Consider the following 23,951-nt stretch of genomic DNA (forward strand, 5'->3'; position numbering starts at 1 on the left):
CTGCGTAGTATGCTTAGCCTATGCGGAGAAGCTTTATGCGCATGCGTTTAGTGTAGTGGCCGATAGTGACTGTTACGGAGATCTCAACATTGCCTGTATAGAGTAGCAGTCTCTACACGCTCTTCTGTTGTGAGGTAAAGAGAAGCTTCAGCGGCAACAGCGACCATGTCTATCTTCACACCCACCAACCAAATCCGCCTTACTAATGTGGCCGTCGTGCGGATGAAGAAGGGAGGAAAGAGATTTGAAATAGCCTGCTACAAGAACAAGGTTATGAGCTGGAGGAGTGGAGCGTGAGTTTATTCTACTACTTGTAACGACAGGGGGAAGTCATTTGGTAACGTATGTCAAGACCCGTAGGAGACTGCTAATATGACGCCACTGGGTTAGGCAGACATTTTTGTTTGACAGCGAGGCTTGAGACGCAAACCAAGTCACGTGTAGGGAGTTACGGCGACAGTGTAGCTCAGCGAGCACATGGCTGTTTCCGTAACTCCCGACCACCTAACCAGGAAGTGGCCGGAGTCGAGTAAGCTAGAATGGGGTTTAGGGGGCCCCGTTCTAGAGGTAGGTGTGGGACCCGCATTTATCTAACATTTATGACATTGGCTATGTCGTAAATGTCTCTGATGGAAAAACCCCTTTAAATTTCACATAATAGGGGAGATTTACTATTTCTCCCTTACTTTGCATTTCCTAAGTCTGTGACAAGGTGAATACGTATAGTTTATTATTTTGCCGCAGGGATACCTATAAATGTAGCGCATTAATACTTGCGTCTCTGCTCCAGAATACCGCCAAACCTGTCTGATCTGATGGTTTATTTTGTGCTGCTTACTTGTGACAAAACTTATTTTAGGGTAAAGCCGAATGAAAATGATACCCATATGAGGAAGTCACACAAAAAAATACTTATTTTTGGCAGAGAGAAAATAAATATGCAAAGGACATGCGCCAATAACGTGCAAGTATAACCTGAAAGTAGGCACAGCGAGGATAATAAATGTGGGCTAAGGTTGGCTGCGTCCACGTAATAGTTTTGCATTCATGGTGGATTAATTGGCATACCTTTTGTTATTCGTTGTTCTATCCAAATCCGTTTTGTTTTTGTGGCAAATGAGGTTGTTCTTTAATATCGTACCATTTGTATTTGGCATTTTTTTTTAATTCATCTCTTAAAAAGGTAAGTTGTCCAACAAGATTCCGATTTTTCTAAATTCGCTTGCTCAACTTTTTTAAATTTTAAAATTGTCAGCATTAGGCCCTGTTCACACTGGTTTTTTTTGCAGGCTGAAAAATATTTTGAGGCAGATTTTGACCTGCCTGCACCTTTGCCACGTTTTTCAGTCATAGCCATTGAGCGCAGCTTTCAAAAAACGCTGCGAAAATCGCTTTCTCATCCTCCCGTTGATTTACACTCGCGGGGAAAAAAAACCGCCTCCACCTCCCATTGAAATGAATGGGAGGCAATTTAGGCAGTTTTTTGGCGCGGTTTCCGTGTCAAAAACAGTGCCAAAAAAATCTCTGTGTGAACTGGGCCTTAAATGGATTCTCTATTCTGCTCTGGTGCTTTTTACATGGCTGGGTGAGCGGTTGGGGTTTGGACCTTTGTGTCTTCTCTCTCACCTGACTTGCCCTATTACAGCAGTAGAGCCTCACATGCTATAAACTTGTCCATAGGGGTCTTTTGTCAGGCGGACGCCAAAAGACTGTCCTTTTGCCTGGCCGGTATATGCCTCCCCATCTTGATAACTTAGATGTGATCGATTACAGGTGGATCCTGCGTGTCAGGTCTTAGCGCAGAATACAAAGCATCTGTATCTTGAAAAGTAAAAATAATTTTTAATAAAAACTAATTATAAAGTTTCACAAAACACACTGATTGACCTTTTTATTATAAAAAAAAAAAATCGGTGTACATTCCCTTTAAGAGTTTTATCTGCTCATTAAAAAGTTGCGGAAGTGGCTTCTGTCGTTGTGCAGCGGCCTCGGAATCCGGACCACCAATTCTGTTAGTGTGAGTAAAAGACGAAAGTGATTGCATTTTAATCTCTAAGATTTGAATGTAGATAAAATTAATCGTATATTTTACGTGTTATACCAACAATGGGCGGCTATGGAAAATTCAAAACAATTGCATATCTGGCAATCCTCTTACGTCAATGTATTGAAATGTTCTTTTTGCCTTTAGAGACAAAGATATTGATGAAGTTTTACAGACCCACTCTGTATTCATGAATGTGTCTAAAGGACAGGTTGCTAAAAAGGAGGATCTTGCCAAAGCATTTGGGACAGACGATCAAACAGAAATATGCAAACAGGTACTGGGTGTGTTCTTTGGCTTAGTTTTTACTGATGTGTATGACATCTTAGGAGAAAAAACGACGGAGTACTTTAATGTCACTATTGCTGTTCTTTTTTGCATTTTTATATTCCAATGCTAGACATTGTTGGGATATTTCTAAGGCCCCGATGATCCCTACAACAAAGAGGCTGTAGTATTAAAGAGGCTCTGTCACCAGATTATAAATGCCCTATCTCCTACATAATCTGATTGGCAGGATGTGGGGACTGCCTCGCTTCCGGCGGTCCCAGCGTGGATGCGCCGCTGTACGACATCACAGTCTGATTACTTAGAACACCATATAAGGGCTAACATGGAGCACACAGTAGTATACATCCCCCTGAGGAAGCACTACGTGGCGAAACGCGCGTCGGGGTTTATGCAGCGGAGCGGACATCACTCTTTTACACTCACCTGATTCTATCTATGGGTAAGTCTGCTTTGAGCATATTATTGTCTGTTATGACATGCACTACACTTTTGTCCCTTGATACACTTGTTACCTATGGAGACATTGTTCTCCCTTTTTTCTCTTACATTTCAAGGATGGTGTATTATTGTTTTGATGACTGATAATTAGAGAACTGCTGAAATAGTCGTAGCGTTACTCTTGGATCACAGGTAGTAATAACATTTGATGCGGTCTCCGCTTTTTTATACTAGTCTCTTTATGTTATTTTAATTATGTACAGTGTTTGTGTAATAAAAATTTATACTTTTATATATATATTGGCGTTAAAGGCTCTTTTCTGTCTCTTTGTGGTATATGCATTATTATAGAGCTGCCTATATGATATGGGGGGACGGTTGTGATAAAGACAGCTCCCAGCCCTTGTTACTACTCTGTTTGGAGTCTATATATCTGATCATAATCTGATTGGCGCTGTAATGTAAATAACAGCAGTGGTTTTTATTTTGAAAAACGATCATTTTTGAGCAAGTTATGAGCTAGTTTAGATTTATGCTAATGATTTTCTCAATGGATAACTGGGTGTGTTTTTACTTTTTACCAACTGGGTGTTGTAAAGAAGTGTATGAGGCTGACCAATCAGTGACTAATCAGTGTCCTGCACTTCTCATTGTTCCAGCCCAGCATGATCCACAGCACAGTGTGATTGTGCAGTGAAAGAAGCTGGGCTGGAACAATGAGAAGTGCAGGACACTGATTGGTCAGCGTCATACACTCCTCTGTACAACACCCAGTTGGTAAAAAGTAAAACACGCCCAGTTGTCCATTGAGAAACTCATTAGCATAAATCTAAACTAGCTCATAACTTGCTCAAAAATGATCGTTTTTCAAAATAAAAACCACTGCTGTTATCTACATTACAGCGCCAATCAGATTATGTAGGAGATAGGGCACTTATAATCTGGTGACAGAGCCTCTTTAAGTAAAGAAGCACCTTTGGCTGTTCTCCTACACAGCGCCACTCCCAATACCGTCCCCTTTACAACATGGTGCCTGGCCACAATGTGGTTTCTTTACCCCTTTAAACAGTGAATATATTTGATGGCAGTGACTCAATGTGTGTTATACAGCACATGAAATATATTGCAGTCTCAGTATCTAGTTTTACAAGACAAAAAAAAAAGTGCAGTTACTCACAGCAACCATATCCTTTGCTGGTTTCATTCTCCAAATGGTTTTTGAAAAGGGGCAGCTGCAGGCTGCTCGCTCCACAGGCACGGATCTTATATGCATATACCTTTTTTTTTTACCTATACACCAATCTCAACATATTTTTGTTAGCTTCTGCTTGTTTTATTTCCATCCTTTTTGTTTTTACACTGAGATTAGCATTCAATAGTGGTCTGTGAATTTACCTGGGGGTTGGTTTACCTTGCACCTTCAGCAATATATTTTAAAGGGGCTCTGTCACCAGATTTTGCAACCCCTATCTGCTATTGCAGCAGATCGGCGCTGCAATGTAGATTACAGTAACGTTTTTATTTTTAAAAAACGAGCATTTTTGGCCAAGTTATGACCATTTTTGTATTTATGCAAATGAGGCTTGCAAAAGTCCAAGTGGGCGTGTATTATGTGCGTACATCGGGGCGTTTTTACTACTTTTACTAGCTGGGCGTTCTGACGAGAAGTATCATCCACTTCTCTTCAGAACGCCCAGCTTCTGGCAGTGCAGACACACAGCGTGTTCTCGAGAGATCACGCTGTGACGTCACTCACTTCCTGCCCCAGGTCCTGCATCGTGTCGGACACATCGGCACCAGAGGCTACAGTTAATTCTGCAGCAGCATCAGCGTTTGCAGGTAAGTAGCTACATCGACTTACCTGCAAACGCCGATGCTGCTGCAGAATCTACTGTAGCCTCTGGTGCCGATGTGTCCTCGCTCGTCTGACACGATGCAGGACCTGGGGCAGGAAGTGAGTGACGACACAGCGTGATCTCTCGAGAACACGCTGTGTCGGCACTGCCAGAAGCTGGGCGTTCTGAAGAAAAGTGGATGATACTTCTCGTCAGAACGCCCAGCTAGTAAAAGTAGTAAAAATGCCCCGATGTACGCACATAATACACGCCCACTTGGACTTTGAATTTAAACACGCCCACTTGGACTTTTGCAAGCCTCATTTGCATAAATACAAAAATGGTCATAACTTGGCCAAAAATGCTCGTTTTTTAAAAATCAAAACGTTACTGTAATCTACATTGCAGCGCCTATCTTCTGCAATAGCAGATAGGGGTTGCAAAATCTGGTGACAGAGCCTCTTTAAAATGGCATAAATCGCAATTCCATAATATAGCGTCTGTGGATTTGTGTGGAGTGTTCTGATAATACAGTAGACTAGTGGGATTGAAATGACTAATAGCCCATCAATAGACAGTCATAATTTTACATGGCTTCAAAAATCATCTTATGACAGGGTGGATTCACTTAGGTAGCTTAGGTGTGGGTTTTTTTAATTTTATTTTTCATTAACAAAAAAATGGATGCGTATGTATGCTGTTAGTCTACAGGAACGTATGAAGATATCTACATGCACAGCATTTTGCTTATTTTCACTTTTGTAATTGCCATGTTTTCCAAAAGCATAATGCTCTTATGGTGTTTTGTTCCATGTGCTTCAATAGGTTTTTCAATACGCCTTAAAAATGCATGTACAATAAGGCATAATTTCAAAAATGACTTAAAAATACATACGAGTTAAAGGGTAACTAAGCTTAAAGTTATGATCGGTGGGAGTCCGATCGCTAAGACCCCCACTGATAGCTTAAAGCGGCAGAAGCACTCGGGTAAGCATCCTGCTGCTTCGTTTATGATTGGCTTTCCTAGGAAAGCCGAGCGCGTTGTACGGACTCGTAGACCTTCTATTGAGCCGTACACCGCTCCGAGGAAAGCAAATCCGAAAGAAAGCGGTACAGCGCTCACCCGAGTGCTTCTGCCGCTTTTGTTTTATCGATCGGTGTGGTCTCAGTGCTCGGACCCTCACCGATCAAAACTTATGACATGTTACTATGACATGTCAAAAGTTTTTTACAAGTTTTGTTACACTTTAAAGCCCCATGCACACGACCGTAAAAAAAAACTTTGTATGGGAGCATGGCCGTCGTGCCCGTAAGATTGCGTCATTATGGGCACGGCCGTGTGCATGAGGCCTAAGAAAATAGCAGGTGTAGTTTGTAGTATGTCTTTTTTTGATGCAGTTTTAAATAGGGGGGGGGGGGACACAAAACTCTGTTAATCCGGCCTTTAAAGTAGATCTATTATCATACTATATTGTGCTATGTAAGGGCAGCATAGTATGGCGAAAGGTCCGCTCTACAATTAGCCCAAACATCACAAAAAAACACTGCGCTGTTTGGCTAATTGCAGCTAGTAAAGAATACAGCGGACGCATAGTTATGAGTTTTCCGTATTCATGAGGGGAGCACTCTCCTATCCTCCTGCCCTTCTGACCAGTAGCTGCCAGGCTGTTGTGTCTTTACATGTATATACAGCAGCCATAAATCGCTAAAGAGAAAGGCTGAAGGTATACGCTGGACTCATAACTATATATATATATATATATATATATATATACACATACACACTGTATTCTTTGATACCTGTCATTAGCCAAGTGGCAAATTATTTTTTGTGATTTTTGGGCTAATAGAGCGGACCTGTCCCCATACTATGCTGCTTAAAGAGGCTCTGTCACCACATTATAAGTGGCCTATCTTCTACATAAGGAGATGGACGCTGTAATGTAGGTGACAGCAGTGCTTTTTATTTAGAAAAATTATCTATTTTAAACCACTTTATGAGCAATTTTTAGCTTTATGCTAATGAGTTTCTTAATGCCCAAGTGCGCGTGTTTTTACTTTCGACCAAGTGGGCGTTGTACAGAGGCGTGTATGACGCTGACCAATGAGTGACCAGTCAGCGTCATACACTCCTCTCCATTCATTTACACAGCAGCATCGCGTTCTTACTAGAACACGATGTGCAGCCACATACGCATACATTAACGTTAATCAAGTGTCCTGATAATGAATATACATCACCTCCAGCCTGGACATCATGTGTATTCAGAATCCTGACACTTCTGAATATTTTCGGTGAGATTCCAGCAAGCCACGCGTAATCTCGCGAGATTACAATGTAAACGAGATTTCGTCTCCCTTGCTGGAAATCTCACAGAAAAGATTCAGAAGTGTCAGGATTCTGAATACACGTGACGTCCAGGCTGGAGGTGATGTATATTCATTATCAGGACACTTGATTAACGTTAATGTATGTGTATGTGGCTGCACATCGCGTTCTAGTAAGAACGGGATGCTGCTGTGTAAATGAATGGAGAGGAGTGCATGATGCTGATTGGTCAGCGTCATACACTCCTCTGTACAACGCCCACTTGGTCTAAAGTAAAAACACGCCCACTTGGGCATTAAGAAACTCATTAGCATAAAGCTAAAAATCGCTAATAAAGTGGTTTAAAATAGATCGTTTTTCTAAATCTAAAGCGTTACTGTCACCTACATTATAGCGCCGATCTCCTTATATAGGAGATAGGGCACTTATAATGTGGTGACAGAGCCTCTTTAAATAGGTACAGCATAGTATAACGAAAGATCTGCTTTAATGTGGTTTTCCCATAAACGACATTGATGGCCAAATCTAGCAATATGCCAACAATGTCTGTCGTCCGATAATTCCTTTAAACAGCAGCCTTTACTCTTATGTACAGTAGGGCAAGCACAGGGAATTTGACATTTGTCACTGGCCTGTCTGTGTTCTTTGACTGCTTTTGTAACTAGAAAGGGATTAAGATAATATATACGTATACAATATATGTATACAGGTTACATAGATGGCTGTATCTAAAAAAGTAAAAAAAAAAACAGTTTAAAAGTGGTTTAAAAAAACAAAATACTTTCACTAAATAAAAAAATAATTTCCAAAAGGTGTACATAGTCTTTAAATTAAACTTTACTTATTTCAACAGATTTTGTCAAAGGGAGAGCTGCAGGTCTCTGAGAAAGAGCGGAGTACCCAGCTCGAACAAATGTTCCGAGATATTGCAACTACTGTAGCAGACAAGTGTGTAAATCCAGAGACCAAGAGGCCATACACTGTAAACCTCATTGAGAGAGCTATGAAAGACATCCATTACTCCGTTAAAGCAACTAAGAGCACTAAACAACAAGTAAGTGAAACATTTGTTCCCCGCTTTCTATGCATGTGGTACAAGAGTTAATAATAAATCTATTTGATTGTTTTCTACAGCTCTGCATATGTTCGCCAGCCAGGAAGCTGAGTTCAGAGATATATATACTCTTATCAAATGACTCAGTATTTTCATGTAAAAAGAAGTTTACATACTGCCAGTACTTAGAATTTAAATGCCTGGCATGTAATCCTACCGTTACTTTGCAGCAGGGGAAATGAATCACCAGACATGGCTTCCTCCATTGATAACAGCTGATCGCCAGGGATCAGAAAAGTCAGACTCATGGCGATCAGCTGATCGCTGGGCCAGTTTCTATTTAAAAAAGGGTGGTCTTTGGAGCCACCCGCTTTTTCCCCTTAGTTTCCATACTTTTCCTGTGGAAGGATTTGCTTGAGGTTCTGTGGCTGTATCTAAACAATAGCGCACAGGTTAATAAAGTTAACTGTATGGCAGATCTACAGCTGTAATGGAAGGTACATCCCAAAAAATTCTAAGTATTTAAACATACAGTGCTGTGAAAAAGAAATGCCCTTCAAACAATTTCTACTAATTTTGCCAATTTGTCACATTTAAATATTTCAGATCATCCAACAAATTTTAATATAAGATAAAGACAGAAATAAGGGCCTGTTCACATCAGCGTTGGCTTTCCGTTCCTGGGTTCCGTCGGAGGTTTCCGTCGGGTGAACCCCTCAATGGAAAGTCAAACTGAAACCACAACTTCCGTTTCCGTCACTATTGATATCAATGGTGACGGAAACATTGCTAATGATTTCCGTTCGTCACCATTCCGGCAGGTTTCAGTTTTTCCGACAGAATCAATAGCGGAAGCAATAACCAGGCGCACCAAAGTCCTCCCTGGAGGAATGTCCCCAACTTGCAGGGGATTGACAGAGACAATGCAAGACGGATCTATAATGTTCTGTGGAATTTCCATTGTGTCTTCTGTCTCGAAAGACCTGGACAAGGCATTGGCCCTCACGTTCTTGTCAGCCAGGCGATAATGGAGCTCAAACTGGAACCTGGTAAGGAAACAGCGACCACCTGGCCTGACGAGGGTTCAGCCGTTGGGCCGTCTGAAGATAGGTGAGGTTCTTATGGTCCGTAAAAATCAGGATGGGATGAACTGCGCCCTCTAGTAGATGTCTCCACTCCTCCAGAGCCAATTTGATGGCCAGTAACTCCCGATCCCCAATCAAGTAGTTGCGTTCTGTGGAAGAGAAGAGCTTAGAAAAATATCCACATACCATTGACTTGCCCTTGGAGCCTCTCTGGAACAGGAGTGCACCAGCACCGACAGAGGATGCGTCCACCTCCAACGAGAACTGTAGAGAGACATCTGGATGATGGAGGATAGAGGCTGACGTGAAGGCACTCTTCAGGCTATTGAATGCAGACTCTGCCTCAGGAGTCTGCAGCTTGGCGTTCATGCCCTTCTTAGTGAGGTTAGAGATAGGAGAAGTTTGGAATAAACGGTCTGTAAAAATTGGCGAATCCCAGAAAGCGCTGTATGGCCCTCAAGCCTTGAGGACGTGGCTATTCCAGGACAGACTTTTTAGCTTTTCAGGATCCATCTCAAGACCTCAATCCGAGACGATGTAGCCCAGGAAGGGTAGAGCATCTCTTTCAAACACGCACCTCTCCAACTTGGCGTACAGATGATTCTCCCTTAACCGTAGCAAAACTTGACGGACATGTCTCTGATGCGTCATAGGATCTGGAGAAAAAAATCAAGATATCATCAAGATAGACCACACCACAAACATAGAGGAGGTCACGGAAAATGTCATTAACGAACTCCTGGAAGACCGTGGGAGAATTACACAGGCCGAAGGGCATTACTAGATATTCATAGTGTCCATCATGGGTGTTAAATGCATTTGTCACCCTGGTGAATCCGGACTAGGTTGAAAGCCCCACGCAGGTGTAGTTTGGAAAAAATCTTGGCACCACGTATACGATCAAACAGCTTTGAGATCAGTGGCAAAGGATATTTATTTTTCACCGTGATCTGGTTGAGACCTCGGTAGTCAATACAAGGACGAAGAGAGCAATCCTTCTTTTTGACAAAGAAGAACCCGGCTCTTGCCGGGGAGGAAGACTTCCGTATGAAGCTCCTCTCCAAGTTCTCCTTCACATAGGTGGACATGGACAGAGTCTCTGGCAAGGAGAAAGGATATACCCTACCACGGGGAAGGGATGCACCAGGAATCAGCTCGATAGGGCAGTCATATGCCCGGTGTGAAGGCAATGTCTCCGCCTCCCTCTTGCTGAAGATGTCCGAAAATGCAGCATAATGACCCGGCAATCCTGCCAATGACCGAGGCAGAGAAGGCTGAGCCGAACTAATCTGCACCAGGCATCGGCTTTGACACTCAGGGCCCCACTGGAGAACCTCTATAGAATTCCAGTCCAGGACTGGGGCATGTAGTCGGAGCCAAGGCAGGCCCAGCAACACAGGGTTAACGGCTTTGGATAGGACATAGAACGACAGAAGTTCGGAGTGAAGAGCCCCTACTTGGAGCCTCAGCAGCTTGGTCACAGCTATAACTGGATCTGGCAGAGGTAGTCCATTTACTGATGCAACCGTCAACAGCCTCTCCAGAGGGGTGGTGGGTAATTGAAGAAGATCCACAAGGTCTCTACGGATATAATTAGCAGCGGATCCAGAGTCCAGATACGCAGAGACCTGACGTGTTCTTTAAAAGCGGGCACGAGTGTGCACACCGGTCGAGGTGAGTGGAAGCGAGCACTGGCGTCTCCTGTGGAGGGGACTGGGGCCAGTGCTCGCCGACCCATGGCTGCGGCCGTCAGGGGGAGAGTGAACCTGACGGCCCACAGTCACGGATATGACAGACTTGCTTGTGTGCTTTGGATCCGTTCAGAAGAGGATAGTGGTAGACCATTTTTTATGAATAATATGCCACCTCCACCAGAGGACCCAACAGTTTTTTTTCAGTCTGAGGTAAACAGCTGTATCACATAATTTAAACATTGACACTGACCTTGTAGATCTAATCTTGCCAACCAGTCTATTGACGTTTCTAAATTTAATAAATGGCAACCCACTAACTGTGAGAAAGTTATGTTTTTCTGGCCATTAGAATTGCTGGGAATTGGTCAGAACCCAACCCTGGAAACGTATTGGTCAAAGAACCTCCTAATTACCACATTGATCTTCTCACAGATAATGCCACACCATCTCTTTGCACTTTTGACCCAACCAGTCATCCCAACCCAAAGCTTTATAAGATATGGCCCATTAAACCAACGCTTTTCATCTAACATGACACTGGAGCGAGAGATTACAATTGACAAACTTCTAATGCTCTATAAGGGAAGGCTGTCTTAAAAACAATACGTTCCAACCAAAATAGCAAGATATGGCGTTAAAGTTACATGCTTAAATGGGGTTTCCATCCAATAAAAATTGATGGCCTATCCTCAGGATCGGCCATCAATAGCTGATGGGTCGGGGCCCGACTCCTAGGACCCTCCGCCGATCAGCTGTTTTGAAGGGGCCGCAGGGCTCGTACGAGCGCTTCTTCCTCTTTATTTCTTCTTGCTCACTGTGAATCGTCGACACGCATTTAGCAGGGATTCACAGGTATTGCAGCCTTTTCTCCCATTGAGCGCAGCGTCCCCTCCAAAACAACTGATCGGTTGGGGTCCGGGGAGTCCGAGCCCGACCCATTCACTATTGATGGTCTATCCTGAGGATAGAACATCAATTTTTATTGGCTTTTAACTGCTTCCACTTGTTCTACCTGTATAAACGTTTAAAATAATTCTTTAATGATAATTTATTAAAATGTAGTAGGGCACAGAGTGCCAAAAGATCCAAATACAGGCGTTGGCAGCCAGATCAAGGGTGCACAGTAAGAGGAATGTGAAGTAGACAATCAACGTGCACTGATTAAACAGTGCCTGACAAGTCTGATGTAATTTTCAACACCTCTTTAGATGTGCTGGCAAATATTGGTAAGATCTGATTGCCACAGATTACAGGCACACTTCCCCTTAGGGAAGTGTGCCTGTAATCTGTGGCAATCAGATCTTACCAATATTTGCCAGCACATCTAAAGAGGTGTTGAAAATTACATCAGACTTGTCAGGCACTGTTTAATCAGTGCACGTTGATTGTCTACTTCACATTCCTCTTACTGTGCACTCTTGATCTGGCTGCCAACGCCTGTATTTGGATCTTTTGGCACTCTGTGCCCTACTACATTTTAATAAATTATCATTAAAGAATTATTTTAAACGTTTATACAGGTAGAACAAGTGTATTTCAATAAATTTAAACGTATACCTATATATCACTGATTTTGGACCAACTTTTAACTGCTTCCAGGTATAACACACCAAATTAAAATTTTTGTAATCGCTCACCCAACTACCATTGATAAATCAGTTTTTATGAGAGGTTTCTATAATTGGCTTCATGCACACGACCGTGCTCGTAATTACGAGCACGGCCGGCCGCTTTTGCGAGCCGTGCTGTCATTGTAAAGTATAGCAGCACGGCCCGAAAAATAGAACATGTTCTATTTTTTTAACGGCACGGGCACCTTCCCGTGAGAAAACGGGAAGGTACCAGTGGGTAACAGAAATCTATGAGCCCGTTATTGCGGGTCGTAATAATGGGTGTTTTTACGGTCGTGTGCATGAGGCCTTACTGTTATTTTTATCATCATTGTTAACTCCTTCCCGCCGCAGGCATTTTTCGGGTCTTCTTTTTTCCTCCTCCACCTTCCAAAAGCCATTACCTTTTTATTTTTCTGTCGATAAAGCCATATGAGGGCTTGATTTTTGTGGGACAAGTTGTAGTTTTTCATGGCATCGTTTATTGTACCATAAAATGTACTGGGAAACTGGAAATAGTTTTTGTGGTGCGGAATGAGAAAATAACAGTGATTCCTCCATTGTTTTTTGGGTTTTGTTATTACGGTTGTTCACAGTGCAGTTAGAACTACATGTTAAAGAGAACCATTTACCTGCCCATACATGTGCAGCTGAGTGCACCATGAATAGGCAGTACTGCATAAATCCTCGGGCACTTTAAGAAAATTTCCTATCCTCCTCCGTTATTTAGATATCGGTGCCATTATATTTGGTGTCTGATATTTAAATAACCGCCTAAACTGTCAATGGGGCGTGTAATTGGCAAGGGGGAGTGATACCATCGCTGTGACACTGTCCAATCTGCTACGGACAGTGTCACAGCAAGAGCTGGAGAGAGGAGAGCGTGTCACGTGGAGCTCCGCCGCCGCTGCGGAACAGAGAGAGAAGATTTTACATTCTTCAGTTCAGTGGTGGCGGTGGCGGAGCAGTGCGTGCACACGCTGTCCTCTATCCAGCTCTTGCTGTGACACTGTCTGTAGCTGATTAGACAGTGTCACAGTGTCAGCGATGGTATCACTCCCCCTTGCCAATTACATGCCCTATTGACAGTTCAGGGGGTTATTTAAATTTCGGGCACCAAATATAAAGGCACTGATATCTAAATAACGGAGGAGGATAGGAAAAAAATGTAAAGTGCCCCAGGGTTTCTGCTGCCCTGCCTATTCATGGTGCACTCAGCTGCACATGTATGGGCAGGTGAAAGGTTCTTTTTAAGGTCACCCCTAACATATGAAAATTATTTTTTCTGTGTCAAAATTGTGTATAGCCTTTAATGTACAAAAACGTTGGTTTCGTACCCCCTCTATGGATATGATATACCAGTTATTAAAGACTGCTGATGTTCAAAATGGGTGTGGAATTTTAATAGACCATTTTACATTGGCCAAGTAGAGAAGTAAGGCTCTGTTCACATCTGCATTGGGGTCCCGTTCTGACGTTCCGTCTGAGGTTTCTGTCAGAACGGGACCCCGAACAGACACCGACGGAAACCAGAGGTTTCCGTCTCCATCACCATTGATTTCAATGGTGATGGAGCCGCTGTGCGTGGTTTCCATTTGTCTCTTTTGTGCATCGGATCAGTTGTTTTGCCGGAAGCCATAGCATAGTCGACTACGCTATTTCTTCCGGCAAAACAATGGGTCCGGTGCACAAAATAGACAAATGGAAACTACTCACAGCGGCTCCATCACCATTGAAATCAATGGTGATGGAGACGGAAACCTCTGGTTTCCGTCGGGGTCCTGTTCTGGCGGAAACCTCCGACGAAATGTCAGAACGGGACCCCAACGCAGATGTGAACAGAGCCTAAGGTCACTGCACTTCTCAGGCTTGAGCTGGTATATTACAAATATGTCAATGTGCAATATATCTCAAATAAATATTCTGGGGTCTTTGTTCACACTTGCCATCAAGGCTTCCATTTATAACAGATCTGTATGTTAGTGGATCGGAATGAAAGTCTGGTATTCTAGTTGACTCTAGATGACTCTTTTCTCTGTTTAAAAGCAAAAGACACATGACAAAAAAATCTTATTGAAGCCAACTGGTGGCTCTGGAATCTCATAGCATAAATACTAAACTAGACCTTTCTTTTTGCAGAGTATATTTGCTTCTATTTGTTTAATTATATTGTAGGCACTGGAAGTTATAAAGCAGCTTAAAGAAACCATGCAGATTGAGCGAGCCCACATGAGACTGCGTTTTATCCTACCTGCCAAGGATGGCAAGAGATTGAAAGAAAAGTTGAAACCACTTATCAAACACATAGAGAGTGAAGATTTTGACCAAGAGCTGGAGATTGTAAGTCCATGCTGCTACTGAATCACCAAACCGCTAAGTTACAGTCCGACGATTACTTACCTGTTAAATTTACTTAATTAAACTTTTATGATATGTCAGTCAGATAGTTGGAAGCCACAGGAACCGGTATATCTGAACCCTGACCTTGTCCCTGGTTTCATTGGAGAGGTAGCCAAGTATTCCCTTTCTGTTGAAAGTATGAGACTTCTTCCAGGACCAGTCAAGGACTTGCAGGATTCAGCAGTGTATGTGGTCTGTATGTCACAGGGGATGTGACATCTCATACTGGAAGTGCTCCTGTGCTTATGTTCTAGAATATAGTGGGACACTTGAGACTTTCTGGACATGCTCTCCTACATATTCCCTGATGCTTACTCCTGCAATCGGTGCAGAGACGGCAACCCTTCAGCCAAAAAGAAAAAAAAATTGACTGTACATTGCAAATGTATAGTCCAATTACCTGCTGCCCTGTTCCTGAATGTGCCAGGATCCGTTCCAGTCTCTCCCTTTCCGGTATCCAAAATGGCCAATACTGTCCTTTCCTGTGGAGATTTTCTGTGAAAGTCTGAAACACCCCCCCCCCCCCACCTTCTCCACTACTGGAAAGCAGGGGACCGTAACGGAGGCCAGAACATTCAGGAGCGGGGCAGTAGCTAAGTTGACTATAAATCTGCAATGTATAGTCAATTTATTTTTTGGCTGAAGGTGTATACTAAATGTTGGACCCTGTACCGATTGCTTCCTTTTAGGCAGCAATTTACGATAGTAGAGAACCTCTCAATTTCCCTACTGCATTTCATGTAATAATAACTATAATTCACCACACTTCATAAGGGAATGCCCTAGAAACACATGTGAGCAGAGGTCAGAGGTTTTCTACTGTAATTTGAGGGGTCTCGGCCTAGCTGATATGTTAAAAGCTTGGCACACCCTTGTAATGCGGCTCATCGACAGCAGTAAATATGAACCTTTTTTTATTATACATGAGAAATAATGTATTTATCTCTAATCCATGTTGTTAGGTATGTTTGATTGATCCTGGCTGCTTCAGAGAAATTGATGAGCTGATACGTTGTGAAACCAGAGGAAAAGGCACCCTGGAGGTTCTCAGTTTGAAGGATGTAGAAGAAGGAGATGAGAAGCTGGAATAAGAACACTGACCTGATAATCTGTCCCCATGAGACTGGCTTTGTAGTAAAAGACTGCTTCAAACCCTTCTGTAACGGACAGCATTTGTGTTCACAACAGCTATGTCTTTGCCTCAGTGTGTATCATTTATTAATTTGTAATTCTACTTTGCTAATAAGGTGTCAATATATTAACTACAAATAATATTTTTAAAACATTTTTTGGGTGCAGGTGTGCTTTGCAGCATTCCATATGTATAAAGACCCTGCAGTGTTACTTTTAGGGTCAGTTCACAGTTTTTTTTGGTGCTCGCAAGTCAAAATCTGACTCAAAATTCCTTATTTTGAGGAAGAGTTTTTCTGCCTGCAAAAGTCTGTGTGAACTAGACCTTAGAACAATTTAGTGCTTTTCGCAAAGGGGATGCATATGCAACTTATTAACTGCTATTTTCTGCTGTCTTGAAAAACGTCCTATACTATGTTACGCTTTTGGGTGCTAAAGGTGTACATTTTACAGCTGCCAGAATGTGCCTGTCCTCATCCATCGGAAAAGAACACTTGGGTGGTGCATTGTAAGCAGCTCTCAGCCAATCAACATTGCTGGGAATCACCATGAGGATTATCTGAGCGCATCTGACAAACAACCACTCACACTGCCCCTCTCATATGCGCAGCAAGATGCCAGGCATGTTGTACAGCTCCACTAACGCTATTATGAAATCTGTATAGTGCAGCTTTTAACACACTAAATTCAGTCGTGCAACTATAAAATGAGCATAAAGGGTTAAAGGGCCTTTGTCTCTTGACAGAGCTTCTTGTCCTATCCATCCACGAATTAGAGAGTCTGGTCCGTTCACGGACCCGATTGGCCCGCTAAAGTGAATGGGTCCGTGAATCGGATGCCGTCAAAACCGGCCGAGTGGCACTCGGTCGTGTGCAATTGCACTTAGAATGAACGTACACAATGCTGTACTGTTAATATATGATGCATGACTATTCTCATTTACGTTAACAAAAGTATACATTTATATTTCTATTGAAATCTCCTTAAAGCTGAGCATTTTTAAGCTTGTTTTGCACTACATAAATACACCCGAATTAATGCGTGCTTAGTGGGATGTATGGTGGAAGGAATCGGGGTTGGAGTAGAGGTATAGTATTGTCAAAATAGCCATTCAGTCAGAGACACGTCATCACGCTGGTGTCATGTTTTTGCTTTATATTAGATGTCTATAGGATGTTAGGAATAGCATCTTGATCTGCCCAAACGAAACCAAGAGGGATGTCTTCTAGAAAAATTTGTTATATCTGTCAAAACACCTAGGCCTCATGCACACTAACGTGTTTTTGCGTCCGCAATTCATCCACAAAAATGGAGGGGGAAGTCCGTATTTGCGGTCCGAGCTCATTGAAATCAATGTGTGCACGGTCCATGAATTGCGGACTGCCCACGTATGACACTTCGTGGCTGTCTGTGCTGTAATCACGGACCATGCACACGGCTACAGTCGTGTGCGTGGGACCTTGGATGAACAGTCGTTCACAAAGTTGGTTTATTTTGGCTGTTTAGTAATACATCTTGTAATTTAATTTCACTTACAAATAAAAATAACTATTCATTGTATTTTGACAAGCACAAATGAGGTGTCCCACAATGTTTTGAAAGCTTTCTTTGGAGCCTCTTTCCAAGACTATTAACATAACTATGAACCAAAACGTGGGAGGATTTTTAAAACGCTACACACCTTTTGCAGACCGTACATGGAAGGGACACAAACCGCAACTAAACGCATATACATGTGCCCTTAAAGTGAATGTAACCCCAATGAGTTCATCATGTTAGGTCATGTGCCCATGCAGAAGATTTCTGGAGTCTTATTTAGGCCTTCACACGAACGTGTTATACGTCCGTACTATGCGCGTGACTTTCACACACGTCGCACGGACCTATGTAAGTGAATGGGGCTGTTCAGACTGTATGTACGCTGGGTAAAACTCACGACATATCCTATACTTGCCCGTGTTTTGCGCAGCATGCACCCATTGAAGTCAATGGGTGCGTGCAAATCGCACACGGAAGCACTTCCGGGTGCCGCGCGTGATTTGCGCAACCGTAGTACAAAGAATAATTGTAAACAGAAAAACAGTGATAATGATGCCGGCTACATGAAATCACGCAGCCACGCACCACATGCTGATGCCACACGGACCTTTTGCGCGCGCAAAACAGACACGTCCGTGTGAATAAGGCCTTACTCGGAAAGTCCGCCACAGAAGTACATTGCAGCGTACCATATTTTTCGGACTATTAAGATACACAGGAATGTAAGACGCACCCAAAATTTGAAGCCTAAAAGGGAAGATTTTTTTTTTGTTTTCTACTGTACATTTCCTTTGGGGAATATTTAGGCGGTATGTTACAGATACAGTACCCCACCACAATGCCAGCCATAGTCCCCAATATAAAGCCAGCAATGGTGATACAATATATTGGCAACTATAGTACCCTCACCCTCTCCTGAACTCAGACATCAGAGGTGTGGGGAGGCAGGGGTTAATGGTGATGTATCTGCTCAGGCCACTGCTTGAGAGTTGACGCTGTTCATTCGTAGGAGGAGGGGGCATGACTAGAAGGGTCTTACAGATGAATACCTGCATATACTTACTAAGATGTCTATCTGCTCACTGAACAAACAATTTACACCCAGAATTCTGTCAAATCTAACTGTTCAGTGAGCAAATACCACAGATCCTTTACACATAGGACAGGACGGGCAGCATCCATAACATTGCACCGCAAGAAACTTTGAATCACGGAGCTCAGTCTCCGGCTTCTGCATACACTGGCCGCTGCCTGCATTTGAGCTATTAGGGTGTGTTCACACGCTTAACAAAACATGGCTGAAAATACAGAGCTGTTTTCAAGGGAAAACAGCCTTTGATTTTCAGCTGTTTTTTTAAACTAGCATTTTTTTACAGCTGTTTTTCTATTGAGTCAATGAAAAATGGCTCAAGAAGTGACATGCACTTCTTTTTACGAGTTTTTTTTTTTTTACGCGGCCGTTTTTTAAAACGGCCGCGTAAAATACGTCCCCTGGGAATGGAATGCCGTTTTTCCCCATTGATATCAATGGGCAGATGTTTGGAGGCGTTCAGCCCCCGCATTTTTAGCAGTTTTTTTGGGCGTTTACGGCCTGAAAAACGGCTGAAAATAGCTTGTGTGAACATACCCTTAGACGTACAAGAAGACTACAGCTCAGTTTTTAGGACAAAAAGTGTGTTTTAATAGTCCGAAAAATACGGTATGACTGGGGTTTAACAAAATTATGCAGCGAGAAAAAAATATATAAAAAGGATTTCAGGATATGTGGGGGGGCTTTCAAACCTACAGCATACCCTATGCTTTTTTTTAAAAAAATTCCAGGGTTTGCCACAGATGTCACCCATTGCTATGCAACGGTTCAGATCCGCTGCAAAATCTGCATGCAAAATGGTGTTAAAAGGTGGACGTTCACTAGACTAGTAGATCTTCTACCTCCTTAACAAAACCTGCATTTGTGGAAAAGATTTTCAAGTGAACATTGGATAAATAAAATTTGAGTCTAGTTTGACTGACTAGCAAAAAAACATCCTCAATAACTTCTGTGATCAATACACATTTTGTAGCCATACACTTAATGGGCACTTTATTACAGGCACCTATTTAGTATGGATGTAAGGAGTTCATTACTTTCAGAGGACTTCTTGATAGGGTTTCAGCAAGATGGTAGAAACTTTCCTTAGAGATTCTAGCCCATTGCTGCAGATCAGCAAAATTCACATTCCACCACATATTAAATGTGTGCCATTAGTTTGATATTTGGTTAGTGTGGAGTACACGGGCTTCATTGTCCTGTTCATGGAACCTGTTAGACAAGGCATGTTATCCTACTGAGAATAGCCATTTGAATCTCTGACTGGGGCACATGGTCAGCCACTGCAGTCAAGCAGGATCCGATGCCTGGCAATCCGAGACAGTAGGACGCGAGGGAGAGGAGACAGAAGTTTTCTATTGCAAATGTCTGCTATTTCTGCACGCACAGTGCTCAATAAGCCCTGTCTAGCATATTGAAACCAGCAATCTTGAGCGCATGATGCCCTCTGCACGTTATCTGTGTGTATAGTCCTGCTCTATCTACAGTAGTTTAGCAGTACAATAGAGCTATCAGATCACCCACCTTCCAATCAGGCGATGATTTTACTCATTCTGTCACTGTTTACACAGCACCGATTGTCTGTTCTACTTGCCAAAGTGAGAACCGTAATATTTCAAAATGTTAGATGGAGATGGACAGTCACATAAAAAAGCCAACCAAATGTTTTCAGATCTATATATAATAAAAGCCTGATTTAACGAAGATGTTTCATAGCTGTAAGGCTGGATTCACACAAGCATGTTCGGTCCATAAAGGATGGAACGTATTTCGGCCTCAAGTCCCGGACCGAACACACTGCAGGGAGCTGGACTCCTAGCATCATAGTTATGTATGAGTCCCTGCCTCTTCGTAGAACTGCTGTCCCGTACTCAAAACATGATTACAGTACGGGACAGTTGTCCCACAGCGAGGCAGGGACTCCTAGCGTCGTACATAACTATGATGCTAGGAGCCCGGCTCCCTGCAGTGTGTTTGGTCTGGGACGTGCAGCCGAATTACGTTCCGTCCTTTATGGACCGAACATGCTCGTGTGAATCCAGCCTGAAAGTGATTAAAATAACGTTTCATTTGTTTTGTGAAGCGGCCATCTTGCCCGGAGTTTCCATCTTGGTTCTTTTGTAGTGAATAAGAAAGTCATTGCTCCTTTAAGACGAGTTTTTATGTTTCTAAGTTCAGCTATCTTTGACCTTGGTTCCCATACGAGGCTTGGGGAGAAGGAACAGGGAGTGAGATCGGAGAGGGAGACCTGCTCACATACGCCTGCGAGTATGTCTCCCCCTTCTTAAAAGAACGATCTATGCTTGCCAAGAAAGATCGGCCACCTGCAAACCCTGATGTGTGAAGAATTATAATAATGCATTTGGAATGTATCGTACGGCTGTAATTGGCTGAATTTGAAATGTCACATTGCCTCTGATTGGTTAACCTCAAGCCTACACCCCTTTTGAATGATATTATTGTAATTAAGTTTGGCAATAAACCTCAGAGGAGTATTTTGAGGATACCAGCAGAGTCTGTATGTTATTCCTCTCCGATAGATAAAACATGATTTGAAACTGTATAAATCACTGGAATACGGGTATCGGTTGAAATACCCATTACAAATTTCAGTCTAATATCTTTTGGCCCATGATTGCGTCAACAATAGCCCTCTTATTTATTAACAATATAGGGGCTTTAAATTGTTAATTTCAGTCTGTACATTTTTATTAGTGGTAACATGGACCTGTTAGGGTCATGTAACATACTAGGAATGTTAAAGGGGTTTTAAACTTTCAGACAACTGAGGACCTATCCACCAGATAAGTAATCAGTATATCATTGTGTGCACCAGATCTTTGGAACGGTATGCGGCAGTTAGAGCCGAAGGCAGATGGCTCCGACCCCTGCATAGCGGCCGTTCAGCAGAGCCATCTGTTGTTGGCAATATCATCCGGTGCCCGGAGGCAGCTGGTGTGGCGGAGTCCGGCTGTCAGAACGTGGAAAACCCCTTTAATGCTTTCACTCTGGTCTTTTAAACGCAAGTTTCCAAGATTCTGTGTACACTATAGGTCCTTAACACCCAAGGAAATAAGAGAATGCCAACACGGTACTGTGCTGTATTGGAGAAGTTGCCAAAACAACGCCCCTTTCGCTGACATCACTCATTGCTCTGCATCTATTGGCTGAACTGTTCCTCACATACTTCCTGCTTACCCCCCTCATCCACTCTGTACTGAAAAAACTCTGTTCATTATAGTCATATATAAGGGGGCACATTTAAGTGGTTTTGGCCGTCTCGCAATGTCTTCACATGGTAAAAATGGCACATTCCACCGGTGACCGTTTTCAGGACCCTTTTGCTTCATTTTTAAAGCTTTGAAATATTAATACATCTGCCCCATATAATGTGTACAATGAAAGCATTAAACATTTACTTCACACTGTCCATTTATTAAGCTTTTGCATCGATCAGATGTAAAACGGTGTCTTAATAAGGCCGCCCAAGCACACATGAACCTCGGCAGAGGGCATCGTTCCAGGCTGGAATCTATGTAGTCACATTTGCTTTGTATGATTGAGAGAATGTTGTGCGATTCAGCTTTTTATTTGTGTTCTTTCCATCTTCTTATTTGTCATCTGGTCCACAAGAATATCTGGACATTGCATCAAGAGCAACGACGTATATTCACATTATTTACACTATGTACATTATGAGTGGAGACGTTTAGTCTGTGATAGAATTTCACTGCTTTTTGTTCCAAATTACCTATGAAGATATTGGAAGAGCACTTCTTCGTAAAAGCAATGCACCTTAAAAACGGGTGTTCGCTTTGAAGTAAGTAGTACTTTTTTTCTGAAATAAAAAATAAATATTAAAACAATGAGTGTTATTGGTTCACTTTAAAATTAAATCATGACATTCTAAATGCTAAAGATAATTTTTTCCAACATTTAAAGAAGCATTGAAGCATTTAATTTTATGGTAAATCTGAAGCAAGCTCACCAGCAGTGTTATAAATGCAATGGATATTCTCTGAATGCGCAAGGTCTTGATACGGTTTTATTCCCTGATTCTCGTGATCCATTATATCACATGACCGGCTTCTGAACACCAGTCTGCAACAGCTTTGAATGTTCTTCCGGAAGTCAGTGTTGCCCTATATGTCTAACAAGCATTCCAGTTCCCACCGAGTTGTAGGCTTCGGCTGTCAACGTAAGCACACAGGGAGAGCCACTTCCTTTGTGCAGGTAGGCCCCATGCTCACGACTGTAAAAATGGCCATTACGGACCCATTCACTTCTATTGTCCACGGACACCTTCTTTATTTACGGGAAGGTGTCCGGGCCCTAAAATTGTACTGCAAAAGATAGGACATGTCCTATCTTTTGCTTTTTACGGCCCATGCTCCCATATTTTGTATGGGAGCACGGGCCGAAAATGCGGGCGGCCGTCCGTGCCCGCAATTGCAACCCGTGATTACGGGCACGGCCGTGTGCATGTTGTCAAACTAGGGGGAAAATATGGTGGGTGGAGTCCACATTTCCAGGTTAGGCGCATATGATCCATAGAGATATTAATCATGTACGTTTTCCTTCACCATTGATTTAGACTGAGGCAGTAAGGACTTTAAAACAAAAAAAACAATGGAATGCTTCTTTATATTGAATTTATCAAATGCAAGTGTGACAATAATCTGTGATTCATCCTATGTAGGCAGGTCTGTACTTGTAGCATTAGGGTCCTTTTACACTGGCTAATAAGGGGCATAAAAACAAGCGCGATCAACGATACAGATCGGTGCTCGTTTGCAACTTTCACAAGCTATGTTCAGTAATGTTACTACGATCGCTCGTCCCCATGCATTTCCATCATGTCGGCAGCACATCTCCCTGTTTACACAGAGAAATGTCCTGCCGACAAAGATAATATTTTCTGCTTAATAACCTATACGAACAGCCGATGACCGAGCATTTGCTCCTTCATCAGCCGATCGTTGCCCTACTTACACATATCATATGAACGCTCGTTTGCCTGATCATCGACACGTGTAAAAGGGCAATTTGTAAATTCCAACTAGAGGTACCTGCATATGATGAATGCAATATATAACGAATTGCTTGCTTTACATTTCTTTATGTTTAGGTTAAGACTACGTGACATTGTTTCCGGAGGTCTTCTGTTATGCAAAATCATGTGCTGCCACTAGGGGGAGATTATTGAAGATGGATTTATACAGCTCTCATTGAACTCAATAATAGATCCATATGCAGCCATCTAGCCCTAGTAGTGGCTCTAAGTAGTCAAAATTACATTGTTTAACTCGAAACTAAACGTTTGTTACATCTTTAAAAAAAAAAGTATTTTCAGGGAAAAAAAACATCAGGAAAAATTTAAAAAAAAAAACACAGTAAGGAAATACTTACCA

The 23,951-nt window shown here is 42.5% G+C and overlaps 1 protein-coding gene across 1 annotated transcript; it reads left to right on the top strand.

The window, feature by feature from the left end:
* The first annotated feature begins 21 nt into the window (after window positions 1-21).
* SBDS (SBDS ribosome maturation factor) lies at window positions 22-17,487 on the top strand. Its single transcript, XM_075852903.1, has 5 exons — window positions 22-293; window positions 2,192-2,321; window positions 7,791-7,991; window positions 14,556-14,720; window positions 15,743-17,487. Exons 1-5 carry the CDS (start codon window positions 166-168, stop codon window positions 15,869-15,871), a joined length of 753 nt encoding a protein of 250 aa, XP_075709018.1. The 5' UTR covers window positions 22-165; the 3' UTR covers window positions 15,872-17,487.
* Window positions 17,488-23,951: the final 6,464 nt, after the last annotated feature.

Source organism: Rhinoderma darwinii, chromosome 2 (genome assembly GCF_050947455.1).
Source record: "Rhinoderma darwinii isolate aRhiDar2 chromosome 2, aRhiDar2.hap1, whole genome shotgun sequence".
Taxonomy (NCBI): Eukaryota; Metazoa; Chordata; class Amphibia; order Anura; family Rhinodermatidae; genus Rhinoderma; species Rhinoderma darwinii.